At 38.4% G+C, this 18,786-nt stretch overlaps 1 protein-coding gene across 1 annotated transcript in view; it reads right to left on the bottom strand.

Moving 5' to 3' along the window:
* Window positions 1-603: 603 nt before the first annotated feature.
* arl5a (ADP-ribosylation factor-like 5A) overlaps window positions 604-18,786 on the bottom strand; it is a 41,642-nt gene continuing 23,459 nt past the window's right edge. The window contains exons 3-6 of the mRNA XM_080199454.1: window positions 14,999-15,146; window positions 11,567-11,650; window positions 4,913-5,064; window positions 604-4,586 (exon numbers count right to left, since the gene is read on the bottom strand). Coding sequence (XP_080055580.1) covers window positions 4,538-4,586; window positions 4,913-5,064; window positions 11,567-11,650; window positions 14,999-15,146 — 433 coding nt within the window. The 3' untranslated portion in view covers window positions 604-4,537. The remainder of the gene's footprint in view (window positions 4,587-4,912; window positions 5,065-11,566; window positions 11,651-14,998; window positions 15,147-18,786) is intronic.

The raw sequence follows: 18,786 nt of genomic DNA on the forward strand, positions 1-18,786 counted from the left end.
AAGAAATGGCTATAACCCTATTTGTAAATTTGCTGATAGTATACAAAACCCACACGTGTGCGCAGTGGAGGTAGGTTTGTGGTAGACAGCTGTAGAGAACGCATTAGTGGATTTGTCAACTTGCACATCGAGAAAGGGGAGTACTTTAGATTCGTCCATCTTAAAAATGAATTTGAGCGCGGGATAGAGTACATCAAGGTGTGTAACGTAATTCTTACAGGCAGCTGCAGATTCAAAGATTGTGAATGTTATCATCTGCGTATTGGCAATGTGCAGAAGTTTGGAAGGTTAGGGCTTACTCCATTAAAATGTATTTCTTGTGAAAATTGACAATGTTAGTAACACTGCTATGAAAATAAGTAAACTTGAACCATTTTCAGAATCTGTGACAAGACACTTACAAAATATATTCCTTTCAGCCTTTCCTTTTAGTACCAAGACTGCTTTTTCTGATTCATACTAATGGATGAAACTTGGATGAACAGAGCACAATTTCAAAACTTCACAATGACAGAAAATTTGAAAGCATAGTGAATTGTGATGAGGCAAATGATAGACTTCAAGACAGGCGCGCAGGTGGAATGAGTGGACATGTTGCAGGTGCAAAGTTAAAGTTTATTTATTAGTCAAAAGTAGGCTTACATTCACACAGCAATGAAGGTACAATGAAAAACCCCCTAGCCCCTCACAGTCTGGAGCCTGTTAGGGTACACCAAGGGAGAATTTAGCATTGCCTAGCCAGCACGTCTTTTGGGCTGAGAGGGGAAGCCAGAGCACCCAGAGGACACCCATGGGGAGAATGTGCAAATTCCAGACAGTGATCCAAGTTAGGAATCGAACCTGGGTCCTTGGCCCTCTGAGACAGCAGTGCTAACCACTGTGCTACCGTGCTGCCCTTTAAGTTAACACAGAGAAGTGCAAAGTGATTTATTTTGATAGGAATAATAAGGAGAGGCAACATAAGCCACAGGATACAATTCTGAAGAATAACATGCACAGATCATTGATGACAGCAGGACAAGTTCAAAAGTGACTAAAGAAGTGTACAAAATCCTAAGCATTATTAAAATGGCAAAGAGTACCAAAACAAGTAAAATATAAATGAACTTTTACCAAAATACTGGATTGGTCTGAATTTTGGGTACCAGACTTTAGAAAGCATATGAAGGCTTTGGGTTGTGCACGGAAAACATTAAAAGAACGGTTCGATGGATGGGGGACTTCAATTACGTGGTTAGATTGAAGACATTAGGATTGCTCGCCTTTAGAGAAGACGAAATTTGAAAGATGTTCAAAATCATGAGGGTCCAGCTGAGTAGATAGAGCAAAACTGCTCTCTTTGGCAGAAGGGTTACAATTTAAAGTGGTTTGACAAAAGAGTCAAAGGCCACAAGAGGAAGATTTTTTTTTAAATGCAGCCAGTGGTTAAAACTTTTGAAACGCATTGCCTGGAACAGTGGTGGGGGAAGATTCTACTGTGCGTCTTTCACAAGGGAATTGGCTAAGCACCTGAAGAGGAAAATGAATATCTCAAAACTACAGAGAAAGAACTGGGACTGACTGAATCGCACAGAGCCTGCATTGACTTGACGTGCCAAATGGCCTCCTCCTTTCCTGGAACCATTCTGATTCTATAACTATCAAGTAAAAATATAAGTATTCAATAAAACATTTGGGGTTTTAACTGAGCATTTCACTAGGAGGCAGTAGCCTAAATAAATCTTGCTCAAAAAGTAATATTTCAGAAGTAAATATTTCAAATATTTATTTGGTTTTGGAGAAAGATGTTGTGGAATAAATCTGATATCTATTTTAAAACATTTGTATTTATACTGTGAACGCATCAAAATGTTTCAGACTGTCAAACTTCAAACTACAAATCTTCCAACAAGAAGGACCAATGTGTTGATAAACATGATGAACATATCAGATTGGGCTGGCAAGATTCCAACAGAAGACAGACTGAATAAACTTGATACTTTGATCGCATTCCAAATAAAACAGAATAACATATTAACAAGTCTCCATCCTTGACAGTATGAAGTACAAGATCAGTTGGCAATTCTGTAGTCCAGTTGATCAGACAACATGGAATCTGTCCTGTCTAATTTTAAAATGAATCAAGCAATAGTGAACATTTTCTGAAATCGAATTGTGACAAGAGTTCCAGCATCTCAAAGCAGTAACACATTCAGCCTTACAAATCTGTGCAAGGGCCATCAAAATTTGATCGTGGCTCCTTGCAAGCCTTACAACCATGGAAGCTGCTGAATTGTCATAACTGGTTCAAGAATGTCCCTTAGAAAAGAGAACTTACCACCCCAACCCAGTCTGGCCTACACACATCTCAGGCTGATGCCCAAGTCCAAGGGGAAAAGAGTGTTGGTTACTAAATATTTCCCTGTATCACCCACATCTTGAAAATAAAAGAAAAATCAAAGTACAACGCAGTACTGACATTTTTGTAAACTGAATTAGTTCTAATTGTTGCCAAAATACAGATATCAAGTGTGTAATATTAGCTTGCTTTTTCATGTCATTGGTGTGCTATCTTTTTTCTGTTACACAAAACAAATTATAGCACATTGGGGTTAGTGAAATCCAATTTTACTCATGATATAGGTTGCTTTCATGAATTCAAATTTACAATATACATAATCGATCTCATGAACTGTATTGTAGCAAAAAATTAAAAAGTCAATTTCACCCTGTGCAAATTTGAATTGGAATAGTTATTCCATAAACCATTAATCAGTAATGTACTGGTACCAAAGAAATTGATCATTTTACATTTAGTGTCTTCATACAATTGAGAACATTTTGCATCTAATGAAATGTGCATTGAACACTTGAGGAAGAATAAATACACCTATAATACAACCATTTACTTTAAAATGTGGTTGATGCTCCTTCCATTTTCATTTTTTTCTGGTGCTGAAACCTGAAGATTTGCACAAGTTTTTTTTTAAATAATGCAGTAAACATGCAAGAATGCAGCTTGGATGCTCATTGAAGATCAGCTTCCTAGAGGTTCTTCACAGAAAGAAACATAGACCTACTGGATCAATGAGGAGAGCAACCACGTACAAATATATTATATATAACATCAGAATTGACATTTCTCATTTGAAGTTTTACACAAGTTCTTCTATTCAATAACTATGCATCACAGTATCCTCAAGGTCAAAATTCTGGGTTGAGTTGATTGGGATTGCTCTTCCCACTTTCTGACCCCACCCATTAAAAATTTTGTAATTTAGGATCACAGGCTTCAGTATGGTTCAAAGCCTGAAGGAAGCTTCTGTGCAAAATCCTATCGTCCACAAATCCCAATCTCTAAAGGCAGTGAACTTTTAAGTCTTGATTTAACACACAGTTGGTCGATACTAGTCCGACACTGCAAAATTTTTACCACATCGTCTTTGACTATAATTGGGACTTGATTGATCTCCATATTAATCCCAGTTAACCAGGTACTATAAAATATTGCAAAGAAAGTTTTAAACTTGCAGTAGAAACAACTTTTGTCGGGGATTCAAATGATGTACAAAGACACACGAAAATTAATTTTGCCCATGTTTAACAAAGTTTCAAAGCCGATCAGGTGAAAAGAAAAATATATCTAAAAACAGGTTCATTTTTGGTGAAAGTACAGCAGAATGAGATCAGGAAGTCGGCAGCGCGTCTTTGAACTTTGATGGACCAAAGTCTTATTGTGCTAAACTGCTGATATTCAGTGTGAAGAAACTCTGCAATTATATTAAGGACTTTCCAAATTGCCCATTAATTTTCTCATGATACAACTCATGACACAATTTGTGGACAGATAGTGTCAAGGTAAAGAATTTAAAATACAAGTACTCGTATGCCCACTTCCCAGTACAAAGTTGATAATATTTTCAGTGACGTTAATATTAATCTGCCTTGCGTCATGCAACTCATTCCCAAAGCATTCCTTTGTAGTTTAGAGAAAATTATATAAAACGTTTTGTTGTTCACTCTAAAATCAAAGAATAATGGCTATAATATCTAAGTTTCTTCACAGCACAGCGATGTCAGATAAAACCAGGTCATAACAGCAACAGATAGTTCAACCAGAACTTGGAATTTTCAGCTGTGAACAGTATAACAGTGTTCCATTGAGATCATAGCTTCTTTTATTTAACATAGAAAGTGGCAAGCAATTCATATGACAATGTTGGAATACAAATCAACTTCTTCCCCCTCCGAATACTTACCAAATACTATAAAACTCTACCCTGAGCAGAATGTGCTGGTTCCAAAAAAAAACGTCAATTAATCACAGCCATCTTTAAAAGAAAAGCTACAAATGATCAATTGAATTCCAAGTCTTGAACTCAATCTTGATCCTTAAGGAAAGTCTTTCCAAACTTGTACTTGAAACAAGTGTGAAAGTAGTAAACTTTATTCAGTCTGAAAAATAAATACCAATGAATCCAGCAAGCATGGATCTGTTACCACTGGAAGAGATATATAGTTTAGATATTAATGGTCCGTGCATCCTGATCCTTGGAGGTCATCTGACTTTAAGTCTTGACGTCATCCATTCTAATCCCTGACATAACCTGCAAAGGCAGACAGAGCACTTACTACAAATACAGTTCAACATCATGGAATCTATTTGTATGCAAATGTGCAAAAGATCAGCATCTCACACACAATTTGGAACAAAAAGGCAAACTAGGTGCAAATTAGTACTTCAAAACAATCTGCTACTTTCTGCAACATCTAGCTCCTTAACAAGTGCAATAAAGAAATGAGATAAATGGCTACTTTAGAGCAGCTGAGTCTCATTAAAAGAAATGCCCAACTCCAGGCTGCCAGATTTATTTTCCTTGTATTACATACATACCCAAAAACAAACCTAAACAGTAAAATTCTAACCACTCACCCTTCTCCCGTCAGAGCACAGCAAGCTTGAATGTGCCACTGATGATCTTTAATAGAGGTTAATTTAAGATATTGAGAGATTTCAGCTACAGTCATGCATTCTTTAACATCTTGTTTGTTGGCAAAGATCAGCAGTCCTGCTTTCTTCAGATCCTGAATTGCAATATACAGAATATTGTTATTACTCTGGGAAAACACTATGCATTTTATGTCTTCATATTGGACGAGATTTTAAAATCAATTTTTTAAGAACAGACTTTAAAATTGTGAAATAATTTCTTCAAAACTGTGGGACAAGAAATGTTTATCACACAAAAACCAGTTTTGGAAGAATAGCACAGGTTCATTGCTAGTAGTTTCAAGGTGCCAGCACGGTGAAAGGGAGGGAAGAGTTGCATTTCATTCTCTATAGGCAGTTATATATTGATCATACAACTCCTGTTCATGTGTGCAAAATTGCAGATATAAGGTGGCAAGAAAATGTTTGTTGACTAAGGTCGTAGTCTGAAAACGCACACCTCTGCCCCAATATCAGGTCTAAATCATATTACATACTAAACATTGTCAAAATGTTTTGTCTGGTGCATTAAAAACTTAAAAGCCTGAAAGGAAATCATGCTTTATGTTTTTGCTGGTAAACGATATCAACCACTGACTAATACTAAAATATTCCAACTGCAACACTGCTCAGTTTTGGCACAATATGCACAAGATCATACAAATTTACAAATTTTACATAGCATGTTTTTAATAATGCTGCACTTATAACACATGCTTGGGAGATCAATTTCTGCATGTTCACCCAAGTACACATGCAGAGCCCCACTTCACGTAAAAATTATTGTCAAATACAATTCACGAGATTAAATAACCAACAAGATTTGTATTTACATAGCCCCTTATCTCTGACAGAAATATTCAAGCGCTTTGAAATGCAGTCAGTCATTCAGAGGCATAAAATACAAATGTTAGCTGTATTGTGAATGTAGACGAAAGATTAATACCACAGCTGGAAGTTGGTGGATGGTTTTGTACATTGCACTACAGGAAGAACATTGAAGCAAAAGTGAGGGTACACCACAGGTTTGCTTAGATACTGCTGGGTATACAGAAATACAAAAGAAAATTTGTAAGAACAGGAGAAATAATAGGAACATAAAATTATTAAAGAATGAATGAGTGAGTAGATAGAAATAGACATTTTCTAATGACTAAGGGTTCTACAACAAGAAACATACATTAATCTTCTGTTAAAGTGATTTATGACAGAGCTAGAGAAACCTTTTTTTTAAAACAGGACATTGTTAGACTGTGGTATGCATGATCCGAGTTAGTGCTTGAAACATTTAGGAATAGATTAGGTGGGTGGTTGAAGCAAAGAGGAATAAAGAGAGTGAGCATGGGATGATAGTGACAGCTCATGTGAAGGTTGGACACTAACATGTTGGTATTCAGGCCAAAGAATCTGATTCTGTGGCAATTCTAGGTAGGTTGACAATGACAATTGTTTCCCATGTATCAAGATCCTTCAGGGAGCAATCTGCTGAATGTTCATGTTCAACCTCTTCATTAGGGGAGCTAGATGACTGTTTCAGCAGGAAGTTACTCTGATGCTTTTCAAACATTATAAGCAACCCTGGACAGTAATCACAACGCAGCCATGCTTCATGCCTGTGATCCAAAACACTCAACCTCTGAAAATGCAGCACTTCGCCTTATTGCACATGAGCACTCAGCTAACTTATACTCGAATCCACAATCTTGTGACTCAGAGGTAAGAATGCTGTCAACTCAGCCAAGCTGACACCAAATAGCCTTTGAGCACTGCACTCAATTCAAACAGAAGTAAAATCCATCAAAGTCTGAGTGCTGCTTTTATGACTTAGGAAAACAGCTGCAGGCAGTTGTTCAAGATTCTTGACTTTCAAATAATTCTACCAAACAAAATAAGGCTTCACTGAGTCAACAAAAATCTGAATCAACAAAAATCAGCGATGCCAAAAACAATCAGATCAATGAGCAGTGAACTCATGGCATTCTTCTGAAATTCAGAGATAACGTCAGCCTTATTCTCTTTCTTGATGCAAATTCAAATTTCTTTTGGCAGTAGGTTTATGAGGAACAATTGACATTCTCCCATTTTGAACAACCCAGACCAACACAGAATTTTTTTAAAATTCAGGTTTTTGACCTAGAAAACTTGCTTACAGAAGGCTCATACCTTACTTCTCGCGTGGTTCACAAAACAAAACATGACCATTTTTGATCTTTCGGGATTTAATTCTGTACAATTATTTTAAGGATTATTTATGCATGCAAAATTTAAAAGAGTGGGGATCCTCTCAAAATTACTCTCCCACTATCCCTATAACTTCACGAGTCTAGCAGAAACTCTGATGACATAAATGTCAATTAATTTCCATCACAGTCCTGGTGAAATTATGGTGGCAGAACAGGAGCAGATGAGGAAACCCCTGGCCTATATTACAGCCATGATGTGGGTATGCCGGCGTTGGACTGGCGTAAACACAGTAAAAAGTCTGACAACACCAGGTTTTAGTCCAACCTATTTATTTGATAATATACTCACAAGCTTTCGAGGGACACCCTCTTCGTCAGGTGAATGGAGAGTTCTGGCCTCAGACAGAGCATATAAAGCACAGACAGTTTAGAGATTAGAGATTAATCTCTAATTGAGTAATCTCTAATCTCTAAACTGTCTGTGCTTTATATGCTCTGTCTGAGGCCAGAACTCTCCATTCACCTGACGAAGAGGGTGTCCCTCGAAAGCTTGTGAGTATATTATCAAATAAATAGGTTGGACTAAAACCTGGTGTTGTCAGACTTTTTACTATATTACAGCGGCAGTGTATTTTCAGGATTTATTCAACCAGATATATATATTTGAAGGGTTATGGGGACCAGGCAGGAAGGTCGAGATGAGATCAGCCTCAACTGCATTGAATGGCGGAGGAGGCCTGAGGGGCTGAATCGTCTGCTCCTTCTCCTGGTCCTGGTCCAAACGAATGCTGGACTAAATTCCTAAGAGAGCTGAGGTGCAAGCAGTCAAATTAATAAAGGCATTTCATTTCTGTGCTGTTTCACTCTAAGAATGTGCATGTTATAATTTAAAAAACTTACAGCAAAGACAAGTATCTCAGCACTCAGTACTTTTGACAGGTAACAAATAAGGCTCAAAACAGTGTCTGGATCCTTCCTTCCTGAATTCTTTATCCTTCTCCCTCCCCCAAAACAACAAAACTGCAGACCAAGCCTTATTTGTGACTTTGAACCTTCAGGGGAACGTAATAAATAGTATTAGGTTTTTAATAAATGTTAAAATTAGACTTATTCGATGCCAACTCCTATTTAGGACCAGAGTGAGCTCACTGTGTATTTTAGCACCCAGAGAATCTACATCACTACAGAGCAATACTTTTGTGTACATTTCAATTACAATTAATAATTTCAACATTTAACATTTCTCTTCATCCATTAGTCGTGATGTTTTGTAATAACTGCTCCTAAAACATAGAACATAGAACATTACAGCGCAGAACAGGCCCTTCAGCCCACGATGTTGCGCCAACCAATTAAAAAGCAATGACCCTCTAACCTAAACCAATCCCTTTCCATCCATAAACCTATCCACGGATCTCTTAAACGCCCCCAAACTAGGCGCATCTACAACTGCAGCAGGCAGGGCATTCCAATCCCTCACCACCCTCTGGGTAAAGAACCTACTTCTGACATCCATCCTATAACCACCACCCCTTAATTTAAAGCTATGCCCCCTCGTGCTAGCTTTCTCCATCCGAGGGAAAAGGCTATCACTGTCCACCCTATCTAAACCTCTAATCATCTTGTATGTTTCAATAAGGTCCCCTCTTAGCCGCCTTCTTTCTAACGAAAACAACCTCAAATCCCTCAGTCTCTCCTCATAGGATCTTCCCTCCATACCAGGCAACATCCTTGTAAACCTCCTCTGCACCCTCTCCAATGCCTCCACATCCTTCCTATAATGTGGGGACCAGAACTGCACACAATACTCCAAGTGCGGACGCACCAGAGTTTTGTACAGTTGCAACATGACGTTGCGGCTCCTAAATTCAATCCCCCTACCAACAAACGCCAAGACACCGTATGCCTTCCTAACAATCTTATCTACTTGATTCCCAACTTTCAGGGATCTATGTACACATACACCTAGATCCCTCTGTTCATCAACACTATTCAGAGTCCTACCGTTAGTCCTGTACTCTACACATCTGTTATTCCTGTCAAAGTGAATTACCTCACACTTTTCCGCATTAAACGCCATCTGCCACCTCTCAGCAAAAGAAAAACTATCCAATGATTTGAATTAATAAACACATAAACTTAGCGGTTAAAGCAATGAATAATAATTTGAAATAATCAGCCATGCCAACTCAGAAAATTCACAGGAGTGAAGAACTTGTAGATTCAAATCCAGCTTCAGGAATTGAACACTGTGCATACATAACCTTTGTTGCTCTAAAAGTATTACTCAGGGAATTGTTGAGAGTGCAATCTATCAAAATGAGAAATTAATCAGAATGGTTCAGATTAATGTAAAAAAAGGTCCAATAGCACAATTCCACAAGGAACTGGCAGCTTTCCTACAACCCAGGCCAATATTCCTCGCTCAACTGGTCATTCATCTCAAGTGCTCTTTGTGAAATCTTGTTGTAAAAATTGACAACTGTGTTTAACTATATAATGGTGACTAAACAGTCAATATAACTCACTGTACATGAAGTATCTTGGCACATCCTGAGGAAGTAATACAAGATAAAGTAAAATATAATCAAGAGGAACTTGTTTTTGTACTGTTCATAATCATTAGAAGGATAATCAATTAATAAAAGGAAAATAAACTGCAACTATATTTGCTGCATTATTTATTTTAAAATCAAAATTTTTAGGTCATCCCCAACATGGCCAATAAATTCTTTTTTGACATGTAGTCCTGCAATGCAATAGGAATCGCTCTTCTAGTTTGGTCAAAATACATTGCTTATTTGGGATATACATTTTTCTATAATGCATTTCTAAATTTGTCTACTCCTTATGATTAATGCTATCATTTCCATTCCGACACTGAGCCTATTTCCTATAGCATAATCAGAAATGTATCCCTTTTATGCAATCTCAGCTTCCACACTGAATGACATTGTACTTTTTGGCAAGTTTAATTTTGACTTACACTCCTCTACAACGCCCCGTCCCCCCCACCCTTCTCTTCGCAAAACAATTCTGTCCTGCCCTTCACACTAACCACTTCTTTCTGCCATCTCCCCCTACATGAAGATGCAGCTTTATTCATTCCATTATGAGACAATGATACCTTTACAATCTCTTGACTATGGACAGCTCTCACAGTGCCACCTCACCTCCATTCCCCATCCATATACTGCTCGGCTTATCCATCCTCACCACCATTTTCTGCCCAAACTCAGTTTAAAATTTCCTTGTAGTCTTCTGCTTCTCAATGCCTGACACTCATGGTGAACACCTCAACTACCCACTCTCCTTAGAGCTGCCCCTCTGTGCTCTTGACTGGATGAAAATCCTGCCCTGAAAATGGATTTTGAGCATGAAATTAGCCAAGATTCTCTCTTGCGTGTAACAGTAAAATGACAACCCAAGGACATTAAGTAAATGTACATAGAATATCTAATGTGGCAGGTGACCTGTTTGGGATGAAAATAAAATTGTAAACTGTAACAAGTTGGGATGAAAGCCAAACAGTTGGAACAACTTGATCAGCTTGTCAGTTCATGGTCGGTAGCTCTGGGGGAAATGAAACAGAATAATTTCACTGTTGTTCTGTGCTACTTATTAATTTCTCCTTGCTAATTATGAATCGAATCTTACTTTGGATTCATTCACACTTGGTCAATTAAATATTTCATAATTTGACAAGGCCTCATTGCAACCACTCAGATTTTGCACATGACATTCGGTGTGAGACACTGAGGGCATGTTCTGATGTGACAGAATGGATGCATTGCTGAGCGAAAGAATTATAGATAGAGGACGACAAATCTACTTTATAAAAATTGGACAACTTTAAAAGGGAGCAGGAAAAAATGCTCTGGTAGAATGAAAAAAAATTAGATTTCCTACCTAAATTTTAAGTCAATGTAAATTTAATTCAAGGAAAGTCACTTTAGACCTCTTTCTGAAGATGCATTACTGACATGTAGTTGAGATATTTATACAATCAATTCTAATTATGACCTTCATGCCAAACTGTAGAATAGTTCCAAACCAAAACATCTTGCTGCTTTCACAGAAAAAAATAAATCCACCACTCAGTAGTTAAAAGGGAGATCAAATGATGTAAATTACATTTAATGAAGTGTTTGTATTCCTTTAATTAAAAAAAATCCATTTTCTTTAGTGGTATTAAAACATCTTCAATTATGTATCGACTGTTTTTGGCAGAGATGCATAGAAATGATAATCCTAAAGAAATTCCTTTATGTATACCAACATGTAGCAAGTGTCTATACTAGGGGAGTAATGGTTTATTTACCAATTAAATTCTGTTCATTTCCAAGTAATGTACAATTCAGAAGAAGCAACATCAAATACCTGGATAATTTGAACAAATAATCAAAACGCTTACCTCATGTGCCAACATTTTGTAGAGCTCATCTCTGGTTATAGCTATCCTCTCCCTGTCCATGCTGTCCACAACCACGATCACAAACTAAAACACATTCATTAAGAACCAAAACAGATGTAATGATTTTATTAACAATATAATTACAGCTAGTTTATATAACCAATAGTTGTATAGTTATGGCATACTGTTGCAAGTATATGAAGCTAGCAAGTGGCTTCTTGTGCTGCAAAGCACCGACTAAGACCGGATGGGTGCAATTTTTAATTAGCTACAAAATCACCCAAAGTGGTTAGTACTGCTGCCTAACAAAGCCAGGGCCAGGTTCAATTCACTCCTCGAGTCACTGTGGTATGGAATTGGCACATTACCCCCAAGTCAGCGTGCATTTGCTGTAGGTGCCTCAGTTTCCTCCCACACTCCAAAGATGTGCAGGTTAGGTTGACTGGCCATGCTAAATGGTCCCTTAGTGTCAGTAGGAATAGCAGAGTAAATACATGGGGTTGAGGGGATAGGGCCCGAGTGGGATTGTTGTCAGTGCAGACTCGATGGGCTGAATGGCCTCCTTCTGCACTGCAATGATTCTATGAAATCAAGTGAGTGAGCCAATTCTCCAGAACTGACAATGTGAATCATTAAGTAGTCTCACAACATCAGGTCAAAATCTTATTGGGCTTTAATCTGGCATTGTGAGACTATTTACTGTGTCTACTCCAGTCCAACACTGGCAACTCCATATCCAGGTGAAGCATAAATTATATTAAAGTTCATGCCTCCATTATCATAGGAAGAGTGAACTGTTAGCACCACTTACACACATATTAACAACATGGGCAATCCTCCTGTTCCTGTCTAGAGCTTAGCCAGTCATTATACGTTAAAAGGAAAGCGTGCCATTAACAATTGGACAGGAAATCAAATTTCTCGATCCAGCCTCATGTTTGGTCAATTTTCCACTGAATTAAAATGTCCACCAATCCTTTCGGATGAAATATGATGGCAGTTTTTAACATTCTAAGGTGAGAATTTAAACAAATGGAAATGTGAGTCGTTCATTTCCCACATCACCTGTTTGGGTGAGAAGCAGACTGGACACATCACTATATGGTTAGAAAGACACTTTAATAGCAACAGTTTCAGGTTGCTGGGATATTGACACAGATTCAGTTCTCCAGGTAGGATAGCTTCATGTGAATTAGGTAGCTACTGATAAAGATGATGGCATATTCTTCAAAGGTGAAGATCTTGGGAAGGCTTGTCTCTGAGGTAACTGGCATGACATTGCGGACCAAACAGTTAATTCTTGATCTGCAGGATCAGAAGCATCTGGGGCACAGGGAACCCCAAGTTCAAAAAAAATGTCTTTTCAGAAAAGGGTCAATAAGGCAACTGGAGGGAATTAAAGCCATAAAAAGGTAGAGAAAGATTCAAAGTGAACAGAAAGAGGAAGAGGGAAAATAATCTGGAGGTAGTTGAAGCACAGAAAGCTGATGTCAATGGTTCAGGGCCAGGGCTGGTAGGTGTTGGAATATAAAGATTTGACCGTATGTAAAAATTATAAATTAAACCACCCAGGAAAACGGATGCCTCTAGTTCTATGATAGATTATAGGAATCTTGGAAATAACACAGGACAGGCAATGTTTGGTACTGCAGATATTAAGGTCAATAACAACATGGATCAACACACTAGATACAGGAAAAAAAGCGAGGGACAGCTGGTGGTGACTTGTGTGTGGAAAAGCAGTTGATTAGAATGAAGATGGACCTATGTGGCATCCAATACAGATAAAGTTGAAACCTTCTGTCCAGGTCTAAGGAAGGAGCAGAAAAGAAACATGGCTACATACACTAATTGTAGACTACAAAGCCAGGAGGAGAACTTTGTAGACAAATACAAGGAAGCATGCATAGGATCATACTCAGTTGTTACAAGTTAAATTAACTACAGATGTGAAACATAATTCCAGATCCAACTCGGGATTATTGCACTGAACGATAGTCAGTGGATAAGACAAGATGAGCAATTAGATCTGATATTAAATGAGTTCAGAAAATGTAAAGGCCAGAATCAAAATACTATAGTAACAATGCAGTCAAGTTTAAGGTGACATCCATTATAGAATAATGGATCAATACAACATAAATATAATTTTAGAAAGGCACATTTTAAGGGAATATGAGTCAAATTCAGAATTTTGGCACATTGATAGAATTGAAAAGCATGAAAGTGGATTTTCTATAGAAACACTGAACTTCAGAATATGGGGAAATTACATGCATTTTGCCTGTGATTTCTACTTATGCACTTGTTATTATTAAGCCATCTGCTGCACATTAGTCCTTGTGCTGCGCAGCCTCAAAATTCAGCCCACAATGAGCAACCCAATCTTGTACTGATATGCCTTTGGTGCACAGAACCTTAACCAAGACCCTCATAGAAAAAATGGATGCTGATGCAAACAAGTAAATATTAGATTGGTTAAAGAAAATATTAGTTAGAGGCTTTTAAAAGAGTGAAAAACCAAACCACACATACTTTCCCTTGGGTAAGGAGGTCAAAACTGTCTACAATATTCCAGATGTGGTCTCAACAAAACCCTAATTATTTCAACCAAGATTTCCTTACTCTTACAGTCCTCTTGTAATAAAGGCTAATGTACCATTTGTCATTCTAATGGCTTGCTGTACCTGCATGTTAATTTCTGTAATGGACAAGAACACCTAAGTCCGTCTAACTACCAAGCTGTGTAGGTCTTTGTTCTTTTAAAAAATTTCCTGCTCTTCTATGCTTGCTACCAAAGCGGATGATTTCAAAGTTCCCCACATTTTACATCTTTAGATCAATTCATTTAACCTGTCTCTATTCGTTTGCAGCTGACAGTTTTGCTTGACGCATTTTCCCCTCCTAGCTTTGTATTAACCAAGAAATCTGAATGGTTTGGAAAGTTGTGGCAAATAGTGACTAATATAGAATCCCTACAGTGCAGGAGGCCATTTGGCCCATCGAGCTGACAACAATCCTACCAGGCCCTATCCCTGTAATCCCCTGACACTGAGGGACAATTTAGCATAGCCAATCAACCAAACCTTCAAAATGGACCACTGCAAGATAATAAAGCTAGGTAAAGGAGATAACACAAGAGAGCAATCTGGGGGCCTTCATGCTTAGTTCAATGAAACCAAAAATGCAGCAACTAAAGCTATTAAAAGCTGGGGTGCATAGACAGAGAAAAGTTTAATTTTGAAAAAATCAGTTTCCATATTTCTAGCAGAGTATGTTGGAACATCAATGCATTTGTTATCTTAAAAGAGGTTTGAGATAATCTTTGCACATTAATTTAACAAAATTCACAGAATGTGTAACGAAAGGAGATTATCAGGACATCTTGTTTCACAGCGATATTGTTGTAAAGAGCTTCAAGTTGAATCTTACCTCTGTATTGGTATAGTAGGTGTTCCATGATGAACGCAGTGATTCCTGACCTCCGATATCCCACATCAGAAAATGTGTGTTATTCACCACTATCTCTTCTACATTACTGCCAATTGTAGGTGACGTGTGCACAACTTCATTCATGGAGCTGGAGAGAAATAAATAAAATCACAAACATTTGACAAGATTTCTACAAGTACCAGTCTATCTAATTTGAGAATTTTGAAAAGAACTGGAGCAATTTTCATTTTTAAACTGTAACACTGCATAAAATTGACAACTGTAAAATATAAATGTTATTATACCAACAAGCTTTTAAGAACATAGCTCACTGTGCTTGTCATTACCAGCAAAACATACTTCAGCAGATTCTATCATAGCCTTATTAGTAAGAATGAGTTTGTTGATAGTGGCAAGTTCACCTTTCTATCAGTTAAGATCCTTTGCACAGTTTACTGCTCCAAGTTACCAAAGCATTCCCATTTCAGACTGAATTTTACAGTCCAATTGAACAATTTTTTTTCTCATTTTGAAGTTTTCTGAAGTTTTCGGTTTCAACTCAGGCAAATTAGTGATCCTTATTTGCAAATACTTCTGTGCTACCTTCGCTCATCTTCCTTCCTCTGCGATGCAGGGGGCTCTAGATCTCAGGAGATTTAGGAGAAAGCAGCCAGAATATTGGGAGCAGAATATATGTGGGCAAAGCTAGTTTATCCGAGTCATTTTGTTTAAATAACTTGTACAGCTAAGAAGTCAACGTTTTGATGTACTGAAAAGGTTTGCAGATTATTTCTTATACCAGCTTTTCACATTTAGCTTAAGTTTCATCCATGTTAAGCAAGAGGTTATGGCTCAGTCTGCTGACTATGAGGTTGTAACTTAACTAGCAACTGATGTTACATTGTGCAAATAATTCATTTGGATTTTAAGAAAGCATACAATAAAGTTATACACCAGCCTGTGAATATTAAAATTCTTGGCATTCATTCCAAATTAGTAAATCGGACAGATATTGCCTTCGTAATATTGCAATAGAAAAATCTAGAACAGCATGGAAAAGGCCATTCAACAAGTTCTAATTGCATATGCCAGTTTGTTTCTACATTGTTCTTCGTCTTCAACCATCTAACTCATTCTTAAATGTTGATACAGTCTGTTTCAATCACCAGCTGCAGCAGTGTATTTCAAAGCTACATAATCTGCTTTCTTTTTAAAAAGATCTCCTTGCTCCTCTCTATAATAACATCACTTGCATTTCATCTTATTTCTCCATCTCCTTGTTGCTGCAGACATGTAAATAAATTATTTTTATTGCAGAATTTCTATCACAGATCCCTATGTGCAGAAGAGGCCCTTCAACGCATCGAGTTCGCACCGATGCATTAAAAGGTCCTCACCTGCCCAACTAATCCCATGTACCCGCACTTGGCCTATCGTCTTGAATGTTGTGGTGTGCCAAGTACTCATCCAGGTACTTTTTAAAAGGATTGAGACATCCTGCCTCCACCACCCTTCCATGCAGTGCATTCCAGGCCATCACCACCCTCTGGGTAACAATGATTTTCCTCAAATCTCCCCTAAGCCTCCCATCTCTCACTTTTAACTCATGTCCCCTCTTAACTGATCATTTTGATTTGCTTTATTGTCACATGTATTAGTTAACAGAGAAAATATTGTTTCTTGCATGCTATACAGAGCATACTGATCATGGAGAAGGAAATGAGAGAGTGCAAAATGTAGTGTTACAGTCATAGCTAGAGTATAGAGAAAGACCAACTTAATGCAAGGTAAGTCCATTCAGCATAACGAAGAAGCTGTTCTTGAGTCGGTTGGTACGTGACTTCAGACATTTGTACCTTTTTCCCAAAGGAAGGAGGAGGAAGACAGAATGTCTGGGGTGCATGGGGTCCTTAATTATGCTGGCTAGTTTACCGAGGCTGCCGAGGTCACGGTGGAGTTGTATAGAACTTTGGTGAGACCACAACTATGTACTGTATGCGCTGCTGATCACCATATTTAGAGGAAGGAAATGAACACACTGGAAGGGGTGCAGAGGAGACTCACCCAGATGTTGCCTGGGATGGAACATTTAAGTTATCAAGAGAGGTTCGATAAGCTTGAGTTGTTTTCTCTGGAAAAAACACTGAGGCAACCTGATTGAGGTGTTCAAGGGCATGGCCAGGATGGAGAGGGAGCAGCTGTTCCTCTTAGTTGAACAGTACAGGAATGAGATGAAGGATCTGGTGCAATGACAATCTCTGTCATGTTGACAAAACAAAGGAGCTTGTCATCGACTTCAGGAAGTGTAAAAGGAGAACATGTCCCTGCCTACATCAACAGGGACGAAATAGAAAGGGTTGAGAGCTTCAGGTTTTTAAGTGTCCAGATCACCAACCACCTGCCCTGGTACCACATGTGGGCTCTGTAGTTAAGAAAGCCTACAGATGCCTCTACTTTCTAAGAAGACTACGGAAATTTGGCATATCAGCTACAACTCTCACCAACTTTTACAGATGCACCATAGAAAGCATTCTTTCTGGTTGTATCACAGCTTGGTACAGCTCCTACTCTGCCCAAGACCGCAAGGAACTAGAAAAGGTTGTGAATGTGGCCCAATCCATCATGCAAACCAGCCTCCCACCCATTGACTCTGTCTACATTTCCCGCTGCCTTGGCAATCTGTACCCCAATTGAAAAAAAGCGAGTGTGCCATATGCCCTTTTCACCACCCTATTAACCTGCCTTTCCGCCTTCAGAGATCTATGGACAAACATGCCAAGTTCCCTTTGTTCTTCGTAATTTCCTAGTGTCAGACCTTTCATAGTATACTTCCTTGTCAAATTACTCCTTCCAAAGTGTATCACCTCACACTTTTCAGGGTTAAGGTCCATCTGCCACTTATCGGCCCATTTACCATCTCATCTATCTTTCTGTACCCAAGACACTCATCCTCACTGTCAACCAGAGTTATCAAATCAGGCTATAACCTCAGGAACTCTTCCCCCAAGCCTTCCTACCTTAAAAAGTTTCCTCAAAATGATTCTTTCCATTAATTCAGTCACCTTTTGCAATTATTCTAACTGCTGATCAGTCCATTTGCCTCAAAAAAAATCTTGGGGCAATTCATCATGTTAATGCATTGCATAAAGCGCAAGTTACTGTAGTTACTGCAACTAGCATCCAAATAAGGGGTAAACTTGTGTGCTTTTGTATCCGTCAGCAGCCGGATTAAAAGGTTCCCAGCTCAACTAAAGTATCTCTGGTACAAGGAGTGTAAATAGTTTTTAGGTGGTCTGTCTGAACTAGATTCAAAGCTTCGAACCCAAGGAAAAGAGAACTGCATTGCAGCTTCACCAATTTGGAGTTAAATAATAGTGACGATCAAAACAAGCAAAAGCCAACCCTTACTCAATTCATTGATAATGAGAATTTCTTTATGAGTCTACCATATTTGGGCAGCACAGTAGCATAGTGGTTCACGTTGCTGCCTCACAGCACCAGGGAGCCGGGTTTGATTCCAGTCTTGGGTGACTGTGTGTGAAGTTTGCACATTCTTCCCATCTCTTCATGGATTTCCTCCAGTTTGCTCCCACAATAGAAAGATCGGCAGCTTAAGTGGACCGTCCATGGTAATTGTGCGAGGTTACAAGGATCAGATAGGTGCAGTGGACCTGGATAAGATGCTCTTTTGGAGAGTCAGTGTGAATTTGATGGACTGAATGGCCTCCTTCTGCACTACAGTGATCCAATGGATTTGCTCGCAACGTACTGTGGATACTTAAGAAATA

The sequence above is a fragment of the Carcharhinus amblyrhynchos genome, chromosome 11 (genome assembly GCF_965287045.1).
Source record: "Carcharhinus amblyrhynchos chromosome 11, sCarAmb.v2.hapA, whole genome shotgun sequence".
NCBI classification, from domain to species: domain Eukaryota; kingdom Metazoa; phylum Chordata; class Chondrichthyes; order Carcharhiniformes; family Carcharhinidae; genus Carcharhinus; species Carcharhinus amblyrhynchos.